At 43.0% G+C, this 19340-nt stretch overlaps 2 protein-coding genes and 1 long non-coding RNA gene across 3 annotated transcripts; 2 read left to right on the forward strand and 1 right to left on the reverse strand.

Moving 5' to 3' along the window:
- Positions 1–3998: 3998 nt before the first annotated feature.
- LOC136430990 (myosin-9-like) lies at positions 3999–9826 on the forward strand. The gene is made up of 4 exons (XM_066422162.1): positions 3999–4117; positions 5997–6067; positions 6278–6459; positions 6839–9826. The coding sequence occupies exons 2-4, from the start codon at positions 6002–6004 to the stop codon at positions 8526–8528; spliced, it is 1938 nt and encodes a 645-aa protein (XP_066278259.1). The 5' UTR covers positions 3999–4117; positions 5997–6001; the 3' UTR covers positions 8529–9826.
- A 2741-nt stretch (positions 9827–12567) lies between these two features.
- Positions 12568–19258, reverse strand: LOC136430999 (uncharacterized). Its single transcript, XM_066422176.1, has 4 exons — positions 18270–19258; positions 14330–14373; positions 13464–13554; positions 12568–12969 (listed from the first exon to the last, which is right to left on the reverse strand). Exons 1-4 carry the CDS (start codon positions 18445–18447, stop codon positions 12839–12841), a joined length of 444 nt encoding a protein of 147 aa, XP_066278273.1. The 5' UTR covers positions 18448–19258; the 3' UTR covers positions 12568–12838.
- On the forward strand, positions 16191–17100 carry LOC136431000 (uncharacterized). The gene is made up of 2 exons (XR_010754963.1): positions 16191–16371; positions 16569–17100. It is a non-coding gene; the product is annotated as an uncharacterized lncRNA (long non-coding RNA).
- Positions 19259–19340: the final 82 nt, after the last annotated feature.

Below are 19340 nucleotides of genomic sequence, written 5' to 3' on the forward strand. Positions count from 1 at the left end.
AAACTCTGCCATGTACTCGAAAGCCGGTTAAGGTATTGGCACATACACGTTTTCATGACTTGCCAATTTAATAGATGTGCACAGTCCACAACTCATGACTGGCATAGATAGAATCTGTACACCTGTTGTATTTGATATACACGTGACAGCTATAGGCTTTAATTTAGATGCATAGAATAAACACTTGTTACCATTGTTACCCTGTCTACTGTTTGTACCCTTGCAATTAGCCTACGGGCATGAATTTGCAAATAAAAGTTATTCACTATCAATTTAACATACTTAACGTCTTCTGTGTTGGGACAAGGAGGTTTCATATAGTTTTATATAAAGCCTCCTTGGTTGGGACAACAGGCAACACAAGCACTTTGAACAGTTGTCATGTTTGGGTGCCTACAGGGAGAAGTCTACAACCTGCCCATATTATGGTTTATTTCCACCGAGGATGATAACACGGAGGAACAGGTGGGAAGAAGCGCACTGCGTCACGCCATGAACGAGACACGCAGCGTCAGGGAGGCTCCTGCGGGTTGGGACTGACAGTTCTCCCCGCCGCGGGCCTCTCCCACGCCCACAGGACTGACATTAACCCCCAGCGGTTCAGGGGTATAGCGAACAGGGAAATTCTGAACACTTAGATTGAAAAAAATGCCAGTTCCTGTCAAATCTTGACTGCTGTAAGACTAAAATATAGGTTATGATGAACATGATTTTTGTTGGAAGAAGTGATACACAAGAACAAATTGTGGCAAAGACTACACTGTACGTTGGTTTACGTTTTTACTTTCCGAACACTAACAGAATGGACTCCTAGCGAGTGCAGTATGTCCTACAGAGCTGGGTTTACTGACAGCACTACACGACCGTCTGCCAATGACGTTACAGGAAATGGAAAATGTTTTAGCTTTCCAAGTCGTCCGAAGAATACCTAGAAGAAATCCAGGGCACTTGAAATTCTGGAGTTTGAAGCAAATCCCTTTGGATTGATTCATTCTTGGAACGTTCTACCGGAAAAAAATGTTTCAACAAGCTCAGATCAGGAGAAACCAAGATCGGACCTAATTATTACTCTCCAAGCAGAGGAGGGGTTCCGGCTGGTTTTTGACGTGTTTTTAGGCGTTTTTGTCGGTCTTTCTACCTGGTAATGTTTTAATAAAACAAACACGACAAGGTAGAAAGCCCGACAAAAACGTCTAAAAACACGTCAAAGACCTACCGGAACCCCTCCTCTGCTTGGAGAGTAGAGTTTTGGGTAAGTCGTAATTTGTGTAAGTTATGTACGTAGTTCAATCACAATTTGCGCTCATGTCATTGACAAGGAAATATTATTGAACAAAACCATTCCCCTTTTAGCAGAAAACTAACTAGAGAGAGAGCAAGAGAGAGATAGTGTACACATATGTGTGAATATGAATTATGAAAACAGGCCAGGTCGCCAGGGTTAGTTAGTCCACATGTTAATGGTAGTTGTACTTTTATGGCTTTTCGCAAGAGGGCATCGCTGCCGAATGTAGGCGTTCACACAAATAGAGGAACATGATTGATCGCACATAGGAGGTTTTATCGTGATCGCACGAGCAGAGGAAGGAGAGTAGATGTTAACTTTGTCTCTGAATAAAGTATGCTGACAGCAAAGTCAGAAGCTTAAGGCAATGAAACAACCGAGTATGCGCGTGGTTAAACCAATGCCATTTCCGAAATATCTGAATTGTTTTTTGTTTGCCTGTTGGAATTGCATATCGGTAAACCGCCTCATGGCGTTACACACCAGGTTTGTACTGAAGAGTACAAGCTGCATATCCGGGCAGATTGATTTGATCCACTCAAACCGGAAGGACACCTACTCTTTTCGATAAGTGCGGTGGGTTCTTTAACGTGCTCGATGTGTGGCTCTCCTCAAACACGGTACCTGCATTTAACGCCCTTTCCACCCGAGTGATGTGAGGAAAGGCGTGCCAAAGGTCACAACGTCGGGGGCATGTTAGGGGATTCGAACCTAGGACCTCTGGGTTCTGGGCCCAACACCCTGACCTTTACCCCAGCACGACGCCACAAAAGGACCGTTAAACATTTATGGGGAATGTGGAAATTGCACAAGGTTCACGAAGGGGTTGAAATAGTCGACGGCAGTTTGGTATCTAATTCGACAATTTACTCAACGCGAAGCTAGATCGGAATACTCTCCCTGTTGGCGGGGATAGCGGACGAAAAACGGGGCATATGATAAAACGGTCACGATCTTGCCCCCCCCTCTACTTGGAGAGTAGATCGGAAGTCTTACAGCCAAATTTCTATCCCAATGTTTCTACCGATGTTTCTTACCCGATAGAAGGACACAAATTAGACCGTTAAAGACACCGTAAACTGTTTACCACGATGAACCAATCAATGACGGAAGCTCTAACGAAAGAAGGCCTGTTATAGAACAGCGTAGGCGGTGCTCCAACGCGACGATGCTTTTAAGTGTTTTGATTGAACCGTTCATGATGAGGCGGCAGGTGTTGACATTTGCTGAGTCAGACTGCCGACGCAAACACTTGACTTAGGGCCCTGTCACACTTGTGCGTATATTCAAGGGCGCATGAGTTGCGCATTAACATTTTTTTTTTGATTTCAGTAAGGTTTGCGGGGAAAAAGTTGTTTTCTACTTTGACCCACCGTTGTGCAGCCTCGTGATCGAAACTAAGAAATCACTTATTTGGCTGCAAACTTAACCGAAACCAAAAATATGTTGATACGGAACTCATGCGGGCTTGTATATACGCACAACTGTGACAGGGTTAAACAAGAGTTCCGCGACCTCATATCTCCATGAACAACACTATTTATGCAAATGACTTACACATTTACATAATATATGCTTAATGATAAACAACTTTATCTAACTTACACAAGTTGCAATATTGACAGTCCTATAATTTTCCAATTTGATGAATTTCGATGTTTTTGCATTAATTATGCAAATCAGGAATTTATTTTCATAATTGGTATCTGTTGATGTTCCACTTTCCATTAACTACATATGTTACATGTATTTGAGTCTTATAATGGAAAACACTGCAAATATAGATTTTCCTCATTATCTAGGCAAATTAAGTCCCAATTAGCATAATTTGCACTTCATTGTGTATATCTCAGTCTAAGCTACCTTGCATACTAAATATCATGGAAATCCGTTATTCCTTTGTTCATATATTCTCCTTAGAAGATTTTCACAATAACGGCCCTGCAGTTCCAGAGCAAGCTCCTAGGGGGCCCAAACCTACACCATTTCTTAATTACATCACAAGCTATCTGCCACCAAAAAATCAAGACCATAGTACGTCCAGCTCAAAAGATACAAAAATTGAAGTGCTGCTGCAGTACCAAGGTCACATACCAGGGGGCCCAAAATCGACCTTGAATTTTGGCTTCACAACACCCGCCCACATACCAAATATCATTGTAATCCATCCAGAGGTTCTTGAGTTATGCTGACTACAATAGTCCGGAAACACACACACAGACACACAGACAGACACACAGACACGCCAAAAACAAATTTCCATTTTTCATAGGGATAATAATGAGTGGGGAGAGGGGTCGTCTGCGTGCGTGCGTGCGTGAGTGAGTGAGTGGGTGAGGGGAGGGGTTGTCTGCGTACGTCTGCGTACGTGTGTGTGTGTGTGTGTGTGTGTGTGTGTGTTCGCTGCGAGAGAGCTGCTGCTGTTGAAACATAGGGAAAGAATAAATTCCGGAGCACTGACAAAACTTCATATCTTACTAATTACCTGTCCAGGACAGAATTTATGCTATGAAGATCGCGTTTACAACGCGGACAGAATTTTTCAGATGATGTCAATTCGACAGTTGGTCAGTAGGCGACCCCCCCCCCCCCCCCCCCCCTCCAATAAAAAAGCCCTGAGCATACATGGACACACCACCGGCCCGTGCGAATACAACGGGTCTCAATAAGCAAACAATGTATCAAGTGTTCAAACACAATTGTTACGTTGAGTTCTCTCCTTACACCTGCCTTTGAGGTGTCGCTACTAGGTACGCGTACATGTAGGGCACCAACAACAACATCCCCGAGGGAAGGCAGAAAAGACAGCGGGGAGCTGCAACTACTAGAAAGGTACAGCGAAAGCTCAAATACCAACTCTTTTGATAGAAGTCCATGACTTTAAGAAAGTACAAGTCAAATTTAGTTTAAAGTGTCCATTGTAAGTGCATTGTTCAGTACCAGTGTTTGGATTCAAAGGTCGATGAAAGGGCAGGTACGCCCCCAACTGTACACTTATCACCGTACACATAACAGTTCTCATCTCCGAATGACTAGTTCACGCCATTTTGAATGCATCTTCACGTCCAAACTACATGTTACAAACAATATTTATGACCTATACAGTGGGACTTAAGGTTACGTCCGGGTAGAAAGCCGACGACAAACTTGGATACCGCATTGTTTTATTGTTGATTTACTTTAGCATTACGGTGAAATTCCAGCTGGTGTTATAGACCACTGAACCAATGTCCACATGATCTATATATGTATGCGTCCTTAGCTGCTTAAAATCCAGAGAGACGTTACATTGTTCACATGCTGTCTTACTTGCAGTATTCGTAGTACAAGCCTTGCAGCAGTCTTTTCTGGGTTAGCCAAATCTTATGTAAATATTAGCATAAGTCGTGTTATTTTCACAGGGTACGGAGTCGATTAAGCTAAATGCAACGAAAGCATACTGCCTATATATTGCTATATTGACAGCATGTTTCACAGGGTTACTGGCGGGCAAAGAAGTAAAGAAGAGGTTATGAAGTACCCTGACCATGAAAACATCTCAAATTTCAATAATGCTCGTCCAGAAAGGTTTGTGCCAAGGTTAATCTCTCCAGACCTCCGTCGAGAGTAAATTATCCATTGACGTCGACGTTACTCTTACCCCAAGGATCACGAAATATCATTGACTTCTACCTGAAAGAATAGGCCTTTTTCATACGTGGGAAACCAAGGACAGTGACTAAACCAGAACGGATTAATTTCGCCCCTCCCCCTCTTGCTATTGGGAGCCAGAGGCATCCTGCCATTGCAGTAGTTCGTGTGGAAAAACGATAGCTTATGTCAACATGGGTTAATAGTGTGGTTACGTTGTTCGTGTGTATGTGCGTTCACTTTATAATTAATTGGGGTGGGGTGGGAGGCGCTGGGCTGTCCCGGTCGTCACGATTCTGTCGTTTTCTGGAATTAGGCAATCTAGTAGACTGTTGTATAAGACTGTTATTTGATTTAGGACGGAGAGTCGAATATCCGACACGCCTTCTATAGTATCAGTGCTTATGTAAGCATCGGCCACATTGCAATAACATTGCCTGTAGGTTTGTAAGTGGGTCATGTTTTAAAAGAAATCCCAACCGTGGTTTGCTGTATTTTTGTACCAGTATGCTATTCCTCTACCCATTCGGGTGTCTACAGGATAGTTAGATATCCACACTAACTTCTTTGATTACAACAACACAGAGCACCGAGTTTACAGTTATTCAACTATACCGTGTATGTTAATGTATTGTTGCAGAGTGTGACAAAGTATAATATTCTCTTTTTAATTTACCGTTTTCAGATTTTGAAATAACGTTAGGCTGATTTGTTGGAAATGGTATCATCAAAGCCATGTACAGCTACGCACATGACTCTTTTATTGGGTTAGACTAGTAGCGTTGAGAAACCTACAAATATAACATTAAGAAAAGTTTGTATTATCATGTAGTGGTTACCTGTAGTGTGTTGAACCATAATTACCGACGTAAGTACTTCATTGTGAATGCTGTTAATCTTTTATTCAGTGATGGAGTTGGTTGTGTAAAACTAAATCAACCTCTACATTACACATTTGATAAAGCAGGGGTTTGACCGTTTGAGATTTCTTTCATCGTAAAATTCATTACACGTATTTGTTTCGTAACACACTGTTTAACACTCGCAGTTTCTGATAGTTTTACGTTTTCTTGGATGACAGGCAAAATGCATCGGTTTTTCTCTGTACCAGAGCTCAGTCACCATCAAGAGAGGGGAACAGATGGCCGCAAGGTAGGATAGGAAATGTCTATATTCTGTTTAAAGGTTCTTGTAAAAATAGATACCATGATAGGGTTGGGAAAACATGTTGAATTCATATCGTTATAACATTCTAATCTGTCCTGCACTTTTTTCCTTTTTACATTTATCAAGTTTAAGGGTTTAGCGTCTCCTTAGAATTTCGTTGGCAATTTAGATTTAAATATTTCTTGTTCCCCACAGTTTTCGGACCGCGGTAACCTGGGAACTGACCGCTCAAAGATGTCTACGTCACAGAAATGTGTGCAGCAGGTTGTTGACAACACGTCACGTGACGAAGATGGGGCCTTACTGTTGGCTGATATAGAAAGGGTCGCGGGTGAAATCAGCATACTTGAAAGAAGTATCGACAGCATCGCTATCAGGTAAATTTTAACTATTGGAGTAATACAGGTGGTTGTTATAACCAAACATAACAGACCAGTAAGTAAAACTAACACAAGATATAAATAATAAAACGATACAGCCATAAAGATATGAAATCTCTCGCAAAAGTCAGCCAATCGTAACGGTCAATCAAACTGCTATGGTGAATCATTGAAGACCAAATACCTGTAGCAGACCCCTCTACGAATGACATGCAGGATTTTGTATTTTTTTGTACCGACGCACTCTTTATGTCTATAGCTTTGACCTTCTTCATAACTGAAACAACGAAGTCTACATTTACTTGGGTATGCTGAAGATGTACCTAAATTGAAACTACGTTGTTTGTTTATCCTGCCATGTCTGATAACTTTGCAGATCCCGGCCGGCTGCCGGACTGTTCTGGCCGATGCTATCATTGAACATCCACCAGCTCAGCGAACAACTGTCCTCCGCACACAGTGCACTGAACAGGCTCGGCAGAGACAAGGTAGTCGTCCGGACTCTCCGTCAGCAGCTGAGGGACACGGAAATGAAGCTAGAAAGTTTAGCAAAAGATGAACAGAAGGTAGGAGACACGGTAGGCTCATCACGGCAAGTCTTACTGCAGAGCAAGTGTGGGGGAAGTCCCGAGGAGGAGGGGCACACGGAGATGCTGCAGAAAGATGCGGTCGAGGAATGGCTGAGAAGGGCGGAACAGGGATCTACCTCTTCCCATCATCTCCAGGGGGCGGTGGAAGATCACCTTCGTAAGGAAAGAGAGCGAAGCAAAATCATGCACGAGGAACTCACTGCGATAAAAGACAAGTACGAGAAGAATGTGTCTTTGAAAGTTACCGCAACCACCCCGGTCCATTTGGGCGAACTGGCCACCATGCGGGCATTGTTAAAGGAGACAGAAAATCGCCTGAAACATGAAAGCGATCAAAACAGGAGCCTGCAGGAGGATATTGCGTCCTTGAGACAGGTTCAGGAAGAAAAAGATGTGCAGAAAAAGGAGTTGGAAGAAGAAGTAGCTTTTCTCCAGAAAATGCTACAAGAGGCGGATGAAAGGTTTGATGCCGAGCTAACAGAAAGCACCTTTACAAATGGTTTACACACTGCGAACAATACCACAGGGCGGCGACACATGTCACTGGAGACGTTGAACGAAGGTAAAGAAGGAATGACCCACAGCTCTGCACGGAGAAGTCTTTCATTTGAAGATGCGGAAACAGTGAAAAACACACACAGAATGCCACAAGGCAAAGTAGGAGCCCATGACAAGGGAGGACTTAGTGTCAGTCAACCAAATCTCTTCACCAGCCACGGGAAAATGGCAGAATACGAATCGATGGGACACCAGACGCACACCACACCAGGCAGACCCGTGGCAGTTGGACAGGAATGGCGGCAAAGTCCTCGCGTACAGCAAATCACTGCAGACCTGCAGTCTAAGCTACACGCAGCTGAAGAAGACCTGCAACGAGAACGGGGCAGGTACATCGAACAGACACGGGAGATAAACGATTTAAGAATAAAACTTGCCAAGGAAGCAGAAAGCAAGAAAAAACTGCAAGCGTCTTTCGCCATGCTGCGGTCACGAATGAAAGAAATGCACGACAAGGTTAGTGTAGAAGAGGACCGACATAAACTGGAGAAACGGGCCTTGTTACAGCAGATTTCACAGCTTCGAAAACAAACCGGGGCATGTGAAACGCTGGGACAAGAATCCACACTGTCATCACCCGAAATTGCGCCTTCAGGCGATTTTTCTCAGTTTTTCGCCATGTCTCCTGCGGTCTCGCGATCCTCGGACGAAGTGTCGTCAGAATCAGGACTGTTCACATTTGGAGGGGATAAAGACGACGACGTTGTTAACGTTGGGGAAGGTCTTGTAGCTGACCTGACATCGCGGCTGCAAGCCAGAGACGATGAACTTCGTGCGGAAACGATGCGGGCAAAGGCACGTGGAAGGGAAATCGTTCGACTGAGGAAAGAGGTTGTGAGATTGACTGCATTACTGGAACAAGAAAGGCGATACAGTTCCCCTTCCTTGTATCGCACCAGGTCCGAGACAAACGTCTGAGGATATTTACGAGTAACATTGAGTAGGTGGTCTAGAAAAGTGTATGTGGTCGATAGGTATGTGAGTAGAATTCTCTCAGCTATTAAACACATTCTCATATTAGCAGACCCCAAATGTTGTGCCCTTAGGAAAAGCACTTTGCACCTATTTCATCACTAGACGAAAAGGAGTTCGGTTAGGGACATCCTCTTGGGTGGGACGTAATGCCAGAGGTCCCCTGTTCAAGGTCGCAGAACACAGTATTTCTCAATACTGTGCGGGTACAAAATGTAGTGCGGCCAAAACAGTCTTGAAGACTGGGTAGAAAGTCGCATTTGAGAGGCATTCATGTGTAAACTGTGCTGTGTGGTGTAGAAATATGTCGGCTTTTAGACTGTAGGATTTGGATGGCGGACCTTTTCCGCTTTGTGTATTAATGCGCCTTCTTATGCAACCGCCTTTCGGGGTGAGTCGGCTGCAGTTCAGTGACCTCTCACAGAGCGCTGTTTCAAAGTGTTAAGAACAGGTGTTGCCTTTCCGTGTCGATTTGCCTTTACCATATTTTAATGTATATATCGTTGTTTTATAAGTTGTGTTAGAAAATATTTACCTGGAAATGTTTTTACCCTTCGCACATGATATTGCTGCTGTTTATGAGCTGGAGTGAAATCCATTACATAAAACCTCATTCGTAAGATATTGTGCGATGGGCTGGTTCGTTAACATCCACTGCAGTGATGCACTGATACTATATGAAAATGATTTCCCATACGGCTACCATTCAACTAACAAGACAAATGGTTTTTGGGGACGGAGAGGACGGGATTCTTTTGTACCAGATTGGGTGCTTATACAACACATCTAAGGCACGAAAATAAGTTGCTGAACAAACTATTCTATGCAGTGACCGAAGTATCCCACATGCGTAATCCCATTAAGCCCAATTGTGCAAGTCGTCTCAGGATGTACGTCAAGACGACTTGCTTAATTGTCTCTTTGTGACAGAATATGTTCCTCCTTGCGCATGCGGGCTTTGACACAAGAGAATGACACGCTTTGATACGGGTTGCCCGTACACCTTCGCAGATATGTGGATTTTGCAGAATTAACAAATGGTGAATACTTTAAGATCCAGTTATTAGAATGAAAACGTCTGTTATTGGACAAGAAATTGTAAGGATTTACATACGGAAAGGATACATTTTACACATTCTGATCATACTAGCAAGTGGGTGGACAGGGGCTGGTCACCATATATATATGCCGAATGTGTTTGAGCAAGAATAAACAGAGCAGTGGTTTGTTGGGCTACCTTTCCAGTTTTGCTGTCTTTCCTTGTTCATTTAGTTTTAGTTTAGAAATACATATCCCCTTTTCAAAGATTCCTGGGGGGTTCAAACCCTTACATAGAAATACATAGCAACAATAAAAATGTCGAATAGCAACAAATAATACAGGAGTAAAGATTAACTTGAAAATATAACTATTCATCAAACAAAAGAAATCATGATTAGATAATAACTGAAGTATTGAGTCAAAACATAATGACGGGGAATCAAAACAATGAACCAAACTTAAAAGTAAAATAACAAGAAGTGGAATTTGCATATCGATCTGTAAATCATAAGAAACCTCATGTGTCAAAAATGTGGGTCACTTTAAACGTCAAATCATATTATCAAGTGAAAACAAGAAGAAAGCATAATGATTCATTGAGAAGTAAAAGGATCTTAAATCACATGTTCTTCTCTGTATAGTCGTTTGAAGAGTTGAAGTGTTCTTGCCGATTTCAGTCGCCCCAGAGCACGACAAGGCTTGGTTTCTGTGTTCAGATTTCGCTTTAAGTAGTTGGAGGCCGCTCTGATGCGGGTATTGTGAGTGTGAATGTCTGAGAGTTGGCTGAACAGTGCAGTAAGATGGGAGGGGTCATGCCGTTGAGTGCTAGTGTAGCTTTGGTTCTCTTGTGTAAGTCGGCTACTAGAGTCCATCAAAGTGTGTGCAAGACGGTCGCAGAAGACGTGTAGCGATTGCACTCCAATATCACCCGCCCCGCTCTGCATTGAAGTCTCTGCAATTTTCCCAGATTCCCTTTACTCCCCTGGTCCCATACTGTGCTGCAACATTATATGTATGGAAGGAATAGGACGGTGTAGATTGTGAGAAGTGCTTGTCTATTTAGATATAGTTTTAGTCATTTCATTACACCGATCACTTGAGCTAACTTCATTCTAACCTGTTCAATATGAATATGCCACTTTAACTTGTTGTCAATACTGAACCCGAGGTATTAAAAGGTATCAACTTAGCCAAGAGTAGTAGTGAGATGTAGCTTATTGTGTATGTCGTTTGCCCTTGATTATCCTACCAGCTTTGTTTTACATTTTGTTGGATTTTAAGATAGCTTGTTAGCAGAAAACCACTGAGCGAGTCCGGCTGAGTCACTCTGTATTGCCTGCTCGAGTGTGTCGATGCTGCGTGCCGAGAAGTATATGACCGTGTCGTCAGCGTGCATGGCTATCTTACAGAACTGTATACAATTGGGTATGTCATTAAAATATGTATGTGATAAATAGAAGTGGGCCCAGACTTGATTCTTGTGGGACTCCACAGGCGACATTGATTGCTGAGGATAATGCTGACTTGCTGAGTTTAGGCACGTACGTTGTATCCTCCCGCTCAAGTAGGTTTAGAACCATTTGCAAGCCATATCATCAACCCCGTAATGTTGAAGCTTTTGCAAAACCACGCTGTGATCAAGCACCGAGTTATTGAATAATTTTGTGAGGGGAGGACCAAGAATATGCGGTCCCACTTTTATTATCAATACTGTCAAGTCTCGTGACTTTTCGTACTTTAAGCGTAGATAATTGGTTTATGACGAAAGCGTCTGTGATACGGCTGAAAGCAAAAGTGCTTTTTTGACATACTGCATGGGGGAGAGTTGGTGAACAATACTTGAGATCGAATGGTACAAGTCATTGATGACTTTACGAAAGAAATTATTTAAACCTTCTACTATACCTGTCTTGTCGGTATTATTCTCACCGTTGTGTTGTATACAAGTAATAGTGTTTTGTGTTTTTCTTGGTAGCAGATTTCGAATGGCCTTCCACAGTCCTGTTTGCCCTTCCTTAGACCCTTGTGTGATTGAATTTGTGGCATGATCTTTTTAGCCTCGCGGCATAATTAGTTTATGCGTTTTTTCATTGACTTATATTCAGCTATTCAGCCATGTCTTGGGAGTTACCTGAACGTTTGGCATTTCTAAACATGTGGTCCCTGAGAAAAATAAGCTCTCGTAGTTCCTTAGTTAGCCATGGGGCAGGCGTTCCCTTCACCTTCAGCTTCAAATGTTGTGCTGCAAGGGTCCTACGACGCACTTCTTCTTTGGTTGTGGGATTACAGGATAAGAGCCGTTGAACTCATGTCTATTCCTTTATCATTCAGCTCGATGCTTTCTGGAGCTGTTATATGGATGTTTTATGGTGTATGGTTTGATATTTCATGATCTTAAAATGAAGCCGAGTCTGTAGTAAAGGACAAGACAATGCATTATGTGCACGCATACATGTGAAGAGGTGTGGGTGATTATAAGATATATGTTGGTGTGCTGATTATAGTTTTTTTTATGTGCTCGCTATTGTCTTTTTGTAGTAGTTTCGTCTTCCTTGATCTCTTCATATCGTCTCCCTCCCCAGTCGTCACCGGGATTGCAGTAACTGGTGTGTAACGACTAAGTGCGGTGTGCCTGTTATGTGACCAGTTATGGGTCCTAGAAGAGAAGAACGGTTGAATCTAACTGTAATCTACCCGCACTGTTCAGATCTCCTCAAACTCCACCGCCACAGAAACGACTGGGCCCCGGAGAACACGGGCAACATGTGACTCCAGAATAAGTGCAGACGATTGCTTGTCATGCAAACCAAATAACCATCTATTTTGAGAACAAATAATACGCTCGCAAGGCGGAATTACAATGCTGAAACTGCATGCAACAATGAATGGTGCTTTTTCAGTTTTCAGTGTGAATTGTTTTCAGTGACGATATCAGAGAGTTCCGTGTTTGTCAATATGCCCTTTATTGAGACAGTTTCCGTTCCCCATGAAAACATCATAACAACCAATGTAAACTTGACTTTAAATCCGATAGCATGTAATGTTGCAATTCGTTTTGTCACATTAAAGAGGTTCATGCTTTTTATTAACATCTTGCGTAGTAGGAATATTATTTCTATTCCGCCGCTATGTTCGGACGAGGAATTAAGAACTTTTCCATATCATTACTTCCTTAGGGGACATTTCTTCTGCACTGTCAAGTGCCTCCTGGTGGCCTAGAACGGCAGGCGGTAGCACCAGCAGCCCCGGTGGTTGCCGCGGCCGCCGCCCTTGACGTGGTAGACGCCGATGATGAAGGGGTAGTAGTCCCCCGCGCAGCGCCGCATGCAGCAGTACTGGTTACGGCCTGGAACAAACGGAGTTGATCACAGTCATTGGGAACATATTCATAAAGGTCAAAAGGAAATATATTCATAAAGGAAACATGCTCATGAAGATCAAGAGGATGTCTCTAAAGAAGTCTTTACAGGAAGTGTTCTGATATTAACAGCCTTGAGTGGAAACTCGTCTGATTGCATGCCAAACAAACAGGAATTCGGACCAATTGAACATAAGGAGGCAGGAAGGAAATATGACGCAGGATGTCAGGCGATTTGAACACAAAGGGACTGACAGCTTCGGGTAACTCGTACATCAGTGATCAGTTTTAATTGATGAATATTCTGCATAAAAAACGTCCAATTGCGAAGAAAGAAAGAAAGAATGAAAGAAAGAAAGAAAGGAAACAGAAAAACAGAAAGATACAAAAGCAAACGGACAGACAGGCAGACAAACAGGCAGAAAGAAAGGAAGATGTACAGTAATCATGTTGTTTCACACAGCAAAACACGGGTTCCTTACATTTTCGTGCTTCTGGAAGGGTCCAAGTGCGCTTACTCAGCTCGATGTGTCCTTCCAGACTGACTGGTAGAGGCTCATCACTTGTCGTTCCCTGTAATAAGAAAATAACCTTTTACATGATCTCTTTTATCGATTCTAAAAACCCTCTAAAATAGGTTCTAAAAGCCGGTGCGTCCGACAGCTGTCGCCTACGTACTCATCACGTGCATTGTTTTCTCCGAGCTTAGACGTCAATGTTCTTTTCAATCAAGGATCTTTTCAAGACGTGTAAGTCTGCAGCGAATTGAAGTGTCAAAAACACAACCCGTTTGTTGACGCGGAAAGAACTAGAATATTGGCTGTTTTTTTTAAAATAAAATGATGTTTTAAGAATAGGCGGATCTGCATGGGTTGTTTTCTGCGTGCTTATAGATGTAAGTAGAACTCAATACTGTGAGATGTGGAGAATATGACTTGTCTTTTTCAATTCCAGCAAAATGTCCTCCATGGTGCTTTAAAGAACAACAACACCAATGATACCGTTACGTGAAGGGAATAAACTTGAACTAGAAAGGTAACATCTGCAAGCAAATGCATAATGTTTACCTTCACGTGGTCCTGCCTGACAAACTAACTACTCAAACACATTCATGTACGTTGTCCTGCCACTTGCTACATACTGTAGTTGTAATGGAACACCACAGGACCTCCTGTACTGTTTGTTTGGAAATGAAGAAGAAGAGTATGAAGAAGATACGGAGCGAAGACAACATGTTTTTCTTCCGTGAAGGTAAACGTACATGTAATTATGAAGATCGGAGTCAGTCCAACACACATGGACTGATTCATACCTGGTGATTCGTACTACGATAGAAGCGTTTACGTACCAGGAGCTGCCCGGAGTTTCCGGGGAGAGTTTCTTGCGCCTCTCCTAGAGTAGAAGAGAATACGATAGTTCACATGAAATGTATCTACAAATTGCCATACATTGTACCCGTTACAATTGTTGCGCAAGAAAGTTCTTCTTCCTCTTCATGAATTTCAATAAGAAATGTATTTTGAATTTTTGTGTGAATTCTGTTGTCATGTCATACTTTCTCCTCATTGATCAATTTCAATTAAAGCCGTGGGTGATACCATTTGAATGAATACACATGACACATTTAACTATCTCCAACGACTACCTTAAATCAGAGAATTTCTAAGATAAAACAAAATATATAGTAACACTTATTGACGAGTGTTCAAGGTGCTCGAACACGTTACATGACAAACTTTATATTATATGTATATATAACCTGAGATACGCGGTCTCCGAACAAGCGCTCAGCTATCGCACAGGTCGCCCGAGGATCGCACAATGAGCGCTCAGCGATCACCAAAGACGGTTAGAGGGCTACCGTAGATCTCCACCAAATTTGCTGACATTCATATTTATGGTCGCTGAACGAGCCAAATTACGGCCACCAACGTTTTCTTTTAAAATAATCCCACAACATTTATCATGTTTCACGAAAACATGTAGTATTGGTTGAGGGCTTGGAAGAAATTATAGCCATGGCTGGGATTGTTCCCACTAAACAGTGGCTGTCGCCGGAGAAGACATGGGCCATCTAGGCCCTCAAGACAGATCAAGTAGGATCGCTCCCGTCACTGTCCTTGTAAGTTGTACACTGTGTAAGGTGGTTAATGCCGCCTGTCGCCAAATTCAGTAACATCCAATACCATTTAAGTAAGACGGTCATGATATCAGCTATCTAGATTCGCCGCATATAAGACAGGAAATAGCTGATTTTTTACGTTTTAACATTTTTCTGGCTTTCTAAAGGAACAAAAATGAGTGTTTGCTGTCATTTATAACCCAACTCGCTGAACAGATTGTTTTACGGTAACGTTAATGACTGTATCGTTCTTTTATTTGATGGTTTCTGCGTAATTCATAAGTGAGTTGGTGTAAGACTAAGAGAGCTTTCCTGTTTTTAAATGTCAATGCGTACTTCCTATCATTTTCAAAAGATGGAGCCAAAATTGTAAATTCTTGTGAAGAAAAATGCCAAAGCGTTCCGTTTTGTCCGTTATCGGTAACGCAAGTCACACAAAAGGGTTAAAGTTCTTAAATAAAATGAAATAAATAAAGTTCTTATGATAAATAGACTGTCCTTTTTTCGCGATCACAAATGGAGACATTTGCTTAAACCATAAATATAAGGTAGATGTGCTTATATAAACAAATAAGCTGATCCATTTCTGATCGAACCTAGATATCGCTTCATTTTGCACATTTACCAGAAACGAGCCCCTCTGACCGGGTACGCCGGCGTGAGCTGCTTCAGGACCTTCCCTCGACCGCTAGCCAAACAAGGTTGGCGGTAGTCGGGAGCAGTCTGACCAGCCAAAGTTTAGACCACGCCTACCTTTTGATGACAACCATGTCCCAACTATTCCCCAGCCATTTGACAACCAGTACGTGACTTACTCCTGACCAAGCCCCGGATGCCTTTTAACGGTACTCTTAGCCATGGTTTGGGGGAAAGTTGAGAGTGTTCGGGAGGCCATGGTCGGCTATGTGTGACCGGGGCTTTAGCTCCGCCTGTTATCACGGTTCATGCGACCCTCTACACCTACCATCTACTCTATTGTACATGTACTGTGTGTTAAGCCTCCAGCAGTCCTTCCTAAAGGCCCTATCACACTTGTCCGTATATTCAAGTCCGCATGAGTTGCGCATTAACATTTTTGGGTCTAGATTAGGCCACACCAACTTGATTTTATGGATGACATCCTCTGGAGACCCCAAAACTAATGCGCGCGGGCGAAAAAAAGAAAAATCCTGCAAAAAAAATGCTGCTAAACCACAGGGCTACTAGTACAAAGCTGGTATTGGGAATTGAACCACAGAACACAGTTTATTTGTAGGAGGTACATGTAGGTACTCTCCAAGCAGAGGAGTGGGTCCGGCAGGTTTTTGGCGTGTTTTTAGGCGTTTTTGTCGGGCTTTCTACTTTGTCATGGTATTTTTGTAAATAGAGACAAAAATACCATGACAAAGTAGAAAGCCCGACAAAAACGCCTAAAAACACGTCAAAAACCTGCCGGACCCACTCCTCTGCTTGGAAGTACATGTAGGTTGTCTTGTTCATCATAGCAGACTATTAGAAGGTATTTGGCTCCAAGGACTGTGGATGATATATGACTGTGATGAGAATACTCATATACACCCAGAAGGGCAGTTTCAACATACATGGCATTGAACTCCATATTAAGCATTCCATGGTTTACGCTCACAAATCCCTCTGCCAATCCCTCAATTCCTCTTCCATGTCTCTCATTGTTGCAAAAGAAACGTGTGAGAGCCACTCTGGATAGGTCGTGTTTGAAATTGTCTGGACGATACTCGCTGGCCGCCGCGATCCTCTCGTACAACTGTGCAAACGCAAAATCCCCCTAGCCAACATCGATGGCATACCAATCCACATACGCCCCCAGTTTCCCGATAAGCCGGCACAATGCTAGCCTTTTGCAGCAATCTAAGTCGGCAAGTTCCGGAGTTCTGTGTAGCCTTGGAGTAGGTGATTTTTTTTTTTTTTTTGGTGACAACAGGCGAAAATCAATGCGCGCGCGGATGTCATCCATAAGATTAAGTTGGTGTGGCCTTAGGTTTGCAGCCCAAGAAGTCATTTCCTTGCTTCGATAACTAGGCTGCACAGCGGTGAGTTAACGCAGAAAGCACTTTCCTCCCCGAAAACTTTACTTAAACCTAAAAAATGTTAATGCGCAACTCGTGCGCACTCTAATATACGCACATGTGTGACATGGCCCTAAGGAGTTCTGGATAGTAGAAGTCGGCACAAATAGCACGTTTTAGAAACGTAGAACCTGCTGAGGACGCTAAGTGAGCCCGCGGCAATGGTGTTATTTCCAGCTGTGTGGGGATATGGTATCCTATGGTGACCAAACTCCCCTGGCAAATATGTCTCCCTACATGCCATACATGGCTTCATATGTTTACCATTTATTAGCCAGCGTAGTAAGTTTGATAGAGATTGCTGTATGTTGTAGCTGTAAATGTTTGCAAGTGCGCAACGTTTCTACTACATGAATTAAGGTGTCATTTTCTAAACTGTCCTATCGCTTATTCTTGCCTTTCCATGCTTGTAATCAGTTTATATATATTTAGGCACGCGTTTCTTCCACGTGCTCCCACATGCAGGCCTCCCGGGCGGCGCCGACGGACGTTTTTGCGGCAATACGATTTCCTCAGTTAAAGAACCTGGTCCCGATAACTTGAAAATCGCGAAACAACGCTACCACCTCCCCCCCCCCGAAATTAAACGTCGGTGCTGCAAAGGAGGCTATTCTACCTCCAGTTCATCTCCAAGCAGATCGATCGGTGGCAAGGCAGCATGAAAAGGGCGCCGCCCAGTACCAAAAGCCACTTGTTAGCCCTTTTGATACTACTTTGCCACCGATAGATCTGCAATTGGAGATAATGTACATGTACATGTCGCCTGACTCAATAACCCACCGCCAGTATCCGCCTATACATGTACCTTTGCTTCGTTTCCCAATGTCCACCCAAAACTTTTCAGCTGTGACGGCCTGCGACTAACATGTCTAGTGGTACCCTATTTGTGAACGAAAATGCGAATCTAGGTATAACTTGTGGAGAAGACGAGAAAGATTCAGATCAACTTCGAAAAACTTAGTACTAGTAGCTGGACCGCTCTAGCATTACAACCATTTACTCTAGCTATAGAGAGAGGTGGGGAAAGTTGTACAAAATCAGCTATAAACAACAAACCTGCTTCACGACGGCGTGTTACTTACCTGGAAAAGCGGCGATGACGAGTCCGAGTAGAAGAGCCAGGGCCAGTCGCGATGCCATCTCAGCGGTTGAGCTATTGGTCGGGCGCGACGAGAAGAGCGTGATGTGGTGAGTGTGGTGTCGCCGCTGGCTGCAGCCTGCTTTATACGTACTTATTACAGCAGACACGCCCTCCGGCATTGCGTGTCAAATATAGATTGGCGATTGACAGGCCTGATTCCCGACGTCAGTAGTGACGTCGACATTTAAAACAAGTTATCATGGACATGTCGACAGGGGACCGTGGGCGTTCACATGACAGGGCCCTCAGGATTCAGGAAATCAAGGAGATACAAACGAAATCAACATATTATGTCCGAGAAGACACGTCAGAGCTATAAACAACAATTGGTCAGAGGATCGTTGTGGAAAGGTCATATTGGACGCAAATTGTCTATAATAGACGCGTATGTTGGACAAAGAAGGGAGTGCCTGCACAAGAGTTGATAGTACAATGCAGAGTAATGGACGAAATTCACATCAATAAATATCTCTTTACGTTCTAATGCATTCTTTTTTTACATATGATGTATTGTATATGACTATATGTTATGTATTTTATGTAAAATAAAGTTCAATAAAAAGAATCAAACATACGTTGTTCCCGGATTCTCTCGTTACGTGCTAGGTGGACATCAAAACGGCTACCACTCAAAAATCATGACCATAGTATGTCCAGAAACGAGATATCAAACCCGGAAGTTCCGCTGAAGTACCATAGCAAGCCACTAGTGGGGCCCAATTTAATCATTTCGAGGTCTCAAAAGACCTACCCACAGACCAAGTATGAAGACAAGCCATCCAGGCATTCTCGAGTTATAATATTGTCGTGTTCACAAACACACACACCGACACACACACAAACACACAAACACACACACACACACACACACACACACAGACGAACGCTGACGAAAACATAACCTTCTAGGTGAAGGTAGTTAATAAATAACTGAATTGAAGAAACAGGTCTGAGGGCAGACGTGTTCGTTCCCATAAACCAGAAGTGAGAAGAGGTTACAGAAGAATACAGG

Source organism: Branchiostoma lanceolatum, chromosome 3, assembly GCF_035083965.1.
Source record: "Branchiostoma lanceolatum isolate klBraLanc5 chromosome 3, klBraLanc5.hap2, whole genome shotgun sequence".
NCBI classification, from domain to species: Eukaryota; Metazoa; Chordata; class Leptocardii; order Amphioxiformes; family Branchiostomatidae; genus Branchiostoma; species Branchiostoma lanceolatum.